General features: G+C 48.7%; 1 protein-coding gene across 1 annotated transcript; it reads right to left on the reverse strand.

The window, feature by feature from the left end:
- Positions 1–1,107: 1,107 nt before the first annotated feature.
- On the reverse strand, positions 1,108–6,389 carry DPRX (divergent-paired related homeobox). The gene is made up of 2 exons (XM_073017237.1): positions 3,693–6,389; positions 1,108–1,504 (listed from the first exon to the last, which is right to left on the reverse strand). Exons 1-2 carry the CDS (start codon positions 3,894–3,896, stop codon positions 1,112–1,114), a joined length of 597 nt encoding a protein of 198 aa, XP_072873338.1. The 5' UTR covers positions 3,897–6,389; the 3' UTR covers positions 1,108–1,111.
- Positions 6,390–6,753: the final 364 nt, after the last annotated feature.

The following is a 6,753-nucleotide window of genomic DNA, read 5'->3' on the forward strand; positions in this document are numbered from 1 at the left end:
AACATTGGCAGAGGACCAAGGTTCAAGGGGATGGAGATTCTCTGGGGGTTGTGAAATCGCATGGGAGTACAGCCAGGGAGGCTTAGGACAGCTTGCTTTTTCTGAGAATTTTCTAGGAACTTGAGATGTTTAGGAATCTTGGGGTTGGAATCCAATTGACTCGACTCTCAGGGAGGGAACGCTTCAGGTTTTCCACAGGGTGTTTTTGTGTTGCCAACCTCCAGGACTTGAGGAAGAAGAGTTTGTGTTGATTCAAAAGGCTAGGTGGACCTGAACTATCTGCCTAGGCAGTTTGAATTTTAAGGACATTTTCTGTTCTTCCAAATATTCCAGCTGGTCCTCTGTGCTTCTATTTTTATTTATTTAGTTGTTTTTTTTTTTACTTTTTTTTTTGAGATAGATACTTGCCTGTCGCCCAGGCTAGAGTGCGGTCGCGCGATCTCCTCGGCTCACTGCAAAACCTCTGCCTCCCGAGTTCACGCCATCCTCCTGCCTCAGCCTCCCAAGTAGCTGGGATTACAGGTGCCCGCCACCACTCCCAGCTAATTCTAGTACTTTTAGTAGAGATGGGCTTTGCCGTGTTGGCCAGGCTGGTCCCAGACTCCTGACCTCAGGTGATCCACCTGCCTTGGCCTCCCAAAGTGCTGGGATTAGAGGCTTGAGTCACTGCACCCTGCCAGGATGAGGCATATGAGGAGGGGCCCGGCGCTTTCATGCCCTACCCAGATATGCCACCCTCCAGGTATGTCCTCATGCTTAGCTGTCAGGGACCTCTTCAAACCCTGTCATCCTGGGTTTTGAGGATGATTCCTTACCCAGACATGACTGACGAAACCATTGGCCAATGGTGATCAGCCTCACCCTCAGCTTCCTTCCCCTCCCAGAAGTTTGCCCTCTAATCCTACTGGGGTCTTTCCAGAGACCGGTCCCCATCCTAAAGCTATCAGTCAATATTAGCATACAAAATACAAAAAGACGGCACTTTGGAGACTCCATGGAATTCTGGAGCTCCTTTCCAGGAAACAGGCGTGAAGACCAACTACAAATGTCACAGTATCACACACACACCATTACAATGTGTTGTAATTATCATCTATTTTTTTTGTATTTATCATCTCTCTCGACTTTGGAGAGATGAACAGGCAGAAGACCCAGCATGGAAGCTTGGAGCGCAAACTTGGGATTCCAAAATGGGGTAGAGGCAATATATGTTAGGATCTTGGCAGCAGCCAAAATGGACTATTCTGTGGCCAACGAAGTCATCGGCAGGGACCTTGAGGCTGGGGTACAGGATGAGCTGGAATGAGGGGACTCGTTGACCCGTGTACACCAGGCCGATCGGGTGAGCAGCACTGGGCAATCTGGGTAGTGTGTCTGCGTTTCTCAGGCTGACTCTGGTGGTAACCTCACCCTCTGGTACTGGCGGTTGTGGAGGTTCTTGTTTTTGATGAATAGGCTTGCTTTTGGCTTTCTTGAGTTTTGCTCTGCGATTCTTGAACCAGACCTGAAGGGAAGAGAGAGAAGAGCTAGGGGTTGAGAATGGGGTGGAATTCAGAAGACTTGTCATTCTATTTTTTAAAAAGTTTTACTTTTTAATTTTGTTAAATGTATTTTATTTATTTATATTCTTTTTTTAACCTTTAAGTTTTTAACTTTTCTTTTTTTCTTTTTCTTTTTTTTCTTTTTTTTTGGCCCTTAAACTCTCCTATCCAAATATTTATTTATTTATCATTATTATTTTTTTAGATGGAGTCTCACTTTGTTGCCTAGGCTGGAGTTCAGTGGCATGATCTCGGCTCACTGGAACCTCCACCTCCCTGATTCAAGTGATTCTTCTGCCTCAGCCTCCTGAGTAGCGGGGATTACAGGCTCACACCACTATGCCCGGCTAAGTTTTGTATTTTTAGTAGAGACAGGGTTTCACCATATGGGCCAGGCTGGTCTCAAACTCCTGACCTCATGATCCACCCGCCTTGGCCTCCCAAAGTGCTGGGATTACAGGGGTGAGCCACCACACTCAGCCCAAGTTTTCCTTTCAGTTGATAATATGAGTACTTGTAGGTGAGAACAGCTAGTGCCACAGCTTGGCCACTTATATCCTCTTTGTGGAACCCTTCTCAATCTGCTCCCAGGAAGGAACAGAAATGAGAGATTCTGGGGACAGAAATGAGACAGAGGTCAGAAAACCCAGAGCAGGGGATAGGAGAGCAAGGGAATGAGTTGCAGGGGCTGCTCTGGGGCTCAGGCCAGCCAGCTGAGGCTCGTGGTCAAATCTGACCACCCCCTGCCTTTGTATCACCCATGTGCTAAGAATAGGCTTTACATTTTAAAATGGTTGAGAAAAAACAAACACAATAAGAGTACTGTTTTGTGTTGTAGGTGTGTTGGGACTGAAAGAAAAAAAGAGAGAAAATAAAAGAATACTACTGGCCAGGCACGGTGGCTCACGCCTATCCCAGGACTCTGGGAGGCTGAGGTGAGTGGATCGCTTGATTTCAGGAGTTTGAGTCCAGCCTGGCAACATGACAAAACCCCATCTCTACAAAAAACACACAAATTAGCTGGGGCTGGTGGTACACACCAGTAATATCAGCTACTCGGGAGGCTGTAGTCCCACACACCTGTAGTCCCACCTACTTGGGAATCTGCGTGGGAGCATGGCTTCAGCCCAGGAACTCAAAGCTGCAGTGAGCTATGATCGTGCCACTGCACTCCAGTGTAGGCAAGAGCAACACTCTGTCTTTAAACAAAGCAACACTATTTTGTAATGTGAAAATTGTATAAACCTCAGGCCAGGCACAGTGGCTCAGGCCTGTAATCCTGACAGTTTGGGAGGCTGAGGCAGGTGGGTCACTTGAGACCAGGAGTTCAAGATCAGCCTCCTGGGCAACATAGCAAAACCCCATCTCCACCAAAAAAAAAAAAAAAAAAAAAAATACAGCCGGGCGTGGTGGCTTGTACCTATAATCTCAACATTTTGGGAGGCTGAGGGAGGCAGATCACCTGAAGTCAGGAGTTCAAGACCAGGCTGGCCAACTTGGTGAGACCCTGTCTCTACTAAAAATACAAAACATTAGCTGGGCGTGGTGGTGCACTCCTGTAGTCCCAGCTACTACAGAAGCTGAGGCAGGAGAATTGCTTGAACCTGGGAGGTGGAGGTTGCAGTGAGCCGAGATCATGCCATTGCACTCCAGCCTGGGTGACAGAGTGAGACTCCATCTCAAAAAAAAAAAAAAAAATCAGCCAGGCATGGTAGTGCGCACCTGTAGTCCCAGATACTTGGGGAGCTGAGGTGGGAGGATTGCTTGAGCCCAGGAGGTCGAGACTGCCATAAACTGTGATTGCGCCACTGCGCTCCAACCTAAGCAAGAGTTTCTGGGAACCCAGATGGGCCTCTTGTTTACGTTGTCTGTGGCTGCCTTTGCGCTGTGGTGGCATAGTTAAAATAGTTGCTGGAGAGGCAGTATGGCCCACAAAGCCTCAATTATTTACTAACTGGTCCTTTACTGGAAAATTTTCCCCATTCTTGCTCTAGGGGTTTGAAGAAAGGTTTACGGGGATGCGGGTAGGAGAGTGTGGGTTTGAGAAATACTGGCGATTGGAATGAGACCTCGGGAATTATCCTAGAGGGATTTTGAATTTAGATTAGATCAGGAAGGGCAGTTTAGTGAGAAGAGGGATCATTTTCCAACCTGCAGTACTGTTGGGTGTATGTCTATTTTCGAGGCCATTTCTTTCTGAAGGCTGGGGTTTGGGTATGGGTTCTCATTGAACAAGATGTTCAGATCTTCCAGTTGCTTCTTAGTGAACATGGTTCGTTTCCTGTGTGAACGCGTCTGGTCCTTGCCTTGAAAGAAAGGGAAAGAGACACAAATGGGAACTGCTAACAACTCCATTCTCAAAAGCCTGAACTTTCCTTCCCTTTCCACTGAGGTACACCGTGATGATCAAGTGACTGAGGCTCTGTCGCCCAGGCTGGAGTGCAGGGGCACAGTCTCAGCTCACTGCAACCTCCACCTCCTGAGTTCAAGCGATTCTCCTGTCTCAGCCTCCCGAGTAGCTGGGACTACAGGCACCTACCACCACACCCGGATAATTTTTGTATTTTTAGTAGAGACGGGGTTTCACCATGTTGGTCAGGCTGGTCTTGAACTCCTGACCTCAGGTGAGCCACCGTGCCCGGCCATGACTGAGGTTCTTAGATATTGAGACACCGCCGGCCTGGGGGGTGCCTCAGGCTGCAGTCCCAGTACTGTGGGAGGCTGAATGGGGAGCATCTGTCTTTTGTCCTTGTTTTTCCAAGCCTCGTTTGTCATTTTCATAGGAAAGGGTTGTTCCTTTCCCCCTCGGTTCCTCCGTCCTTTTTTTCTGTTATCATTTAAATATGGGATCCCTTGCCAGGTGCGGTGGCTCATGCCTGTAATCCCAGCACTTTGGGAGGCCAGGTCGGGCTGATCACATCAGGTCATGAGTTCCAGACCAGCCTGGCTAGCATGGTGAAACCCCGTCTCTATTAAAAATACAAAAACTAGCCGGGTGCGGTGGCGCATGCCTGCAATCCCAGCTACTCAGGAGGCTGAGGAAGGAGAGTCACCTGAACCCCGGTGGCAGAGACTGCGGTGAGCCGAGATTACGCCACTGCACTCCAGCCTGGGACAGAGGGAGACACTGTCTCAAAAAAATAATAATTAATAAATAAATAAATAAATAAATCAGGGATCGCTTGTGCCTTACCTCTTGGGTTCTATTTTCTTTGTGTAGAAATAGGCAACTCAATCCAAGGTGAAATGGTTGGACATGGTTTTATCCTTATCATTTATTCAATGTTTATTAAGTAGATTCTCTTAGGAATATAGCAAGGAAATCAGCAGAAAAATAACATCACTTTTCTCTTTTAAAATGGATGTCACCTTTTACTTTCTTTTTCTGGAGACAGCGTACTGCTGTGTTGCCCAGTGGCATGATCATGGCTCACTTCGGCCTCAACCTCCCCAGGCTCAAGCGATCTTCTCACCTCAGCCTCCCAGGTAGCTAGAACTACAGGACACTGCCATGCCTGGCTTTTGTATTTTTTGTAGAGACGATGTCTTGTTTTGTTGCCCAGGCTGGTCTTGAACTCCTGGGCTCAAGCGATCTGCCCGCCTTGGCCTCCCAAAGTGCTGGGATTACAGGCACGAACCACCGCATGCCTGACTCTAAAAGATCTGAATCAGATCATGCCTGAAAATGGTTTGGCAGCAACCCTGGAATCTAGTAAGTGCCCACGAAGATGAGATTTCCCGCTTGGCTAAGCCTATATTCTATCTAGGACCTAATCAACCTCATAGGAATCAGATTCCCCTGAGCTCAAGAACAAGCATCGGGGTGGGAGGAATTAAGACACAACAAGGGAGAATATTTGGGATTCGAAGGCAGAAACGGGCTTCCCTGCGTTTGCCTGTGCTGTCGGATGACAGCCGCGGCTGGGCACTGTGACTCACGCCGGTCATCCCAGCACTTTGGGAGGCCGAGGCAGGCGGATCACATGAGGTCAAGGGTTTGAGACCAGCCTGGCCAACATGGCGAAACCCCCTCTGTTTAAAGATGCAAAAATTGGGCCAGACGCAGTGGCTCACGCTTGTCATCCCAGCACTTTGGGAGGCTGAGGCAGGCGGATCACAAGGTCAGGAGTTTGAGACCAGCCTGGTCAATATGGTGAAACCCCGGCTCTACTAAAAATACCAAAAAAAAATTAGCCGGCTGTGGTGGCGCGTGCCTGTAATCCCGGCTACCCGGGAGGCTGGGGCAGGAGAATTGCTTGAACCTGGGAGGTGGAGGTTGCAGTGAGCCAAGATCACGCCACTGCACTCCAGCCTGAGTGACAGTCCGTCTCAAAAACAAAAAAACCAAAAAAAACAACAACAACAAAAACGATGACAGCCTCTGTGGGAAGTCCCCGCCACCCACGTGGACGAAGCACTGGCTTCAGCCACCTGGTCCCTCTGCCTTTTCCCGCCACCAGCTGCTTTCCACTTCTTCACGTGTCTTGGCTTTGGTTCTCTTACCTTTACGAAGATCTTCTGAGCCTGGCATGTTTCAATCCAGATGTGCGCCTGGGTTCAGGTCCAGGGATAAGAACCAGCAAAGATCAAATCCGGACTTAAATAGCTTCCTCCACAGCCACACCCGACTCCCACCTCCTCCACCTCTCTGCCCTGTCTGCCTCCAATATGATCCCTCGGTCCTCCAGAGCCCCCTGGAGTTCTCCCAATACCATCATTTATCTAATATTGATTGAGCGGAGACCAGCGACTCAAAGGCAAGTCCACAAACGAGCCCCACTAAACTCCTGGGAGTTGTTAAAATGCAGACTCTTGGCCCACTCCAGACCTCCTGAGCAGAGGCTGCAATTTTTTTTCTTTCTTTCTTTTTTTTTTTTTTGAGACAAAGTCCTGCTCTGTCACCCAGGCTAGAGTGCAATGGCACCATCTTGGCTCACTGTAGCCTCTGCCTCCCGGGTTCAAAGGATTCTCATGTCTCAGCCTCCCGAATAGCTGGGATCACAGGCCTGTGCCACCATGCCTGGCTAATTTTTGTATTTTTAGTAGAGATGGGGTTTCCGCCATGTTGGCCAGGCTGGTCTTGAACTCCTGCCCTCGACATTTCTGATCGGTTAGTCTGAGGTGGGATCTCATGATTTCCATACCTAACTAGTGCCCAGGTGACCAGGCTCCGTAATGGGGACCGGGAATGTAATTGTGAATAATAAAGTCC

This window comes from Chlorocebus sabaeus, chromosome 6, assembly GCF_047675955.1.
Source record: "Chlorocebus sabaeus isolate Y175 chromosome 6, mChlSab1.0.hap1, whole genome shotgun sequence".
Lineage (NCBI taxonomy): Eukaryota > Metazoa > Chordata > Mammalia > Primates > Cercopithecidae > Chlorocebus > Chlorocebus sabaeus.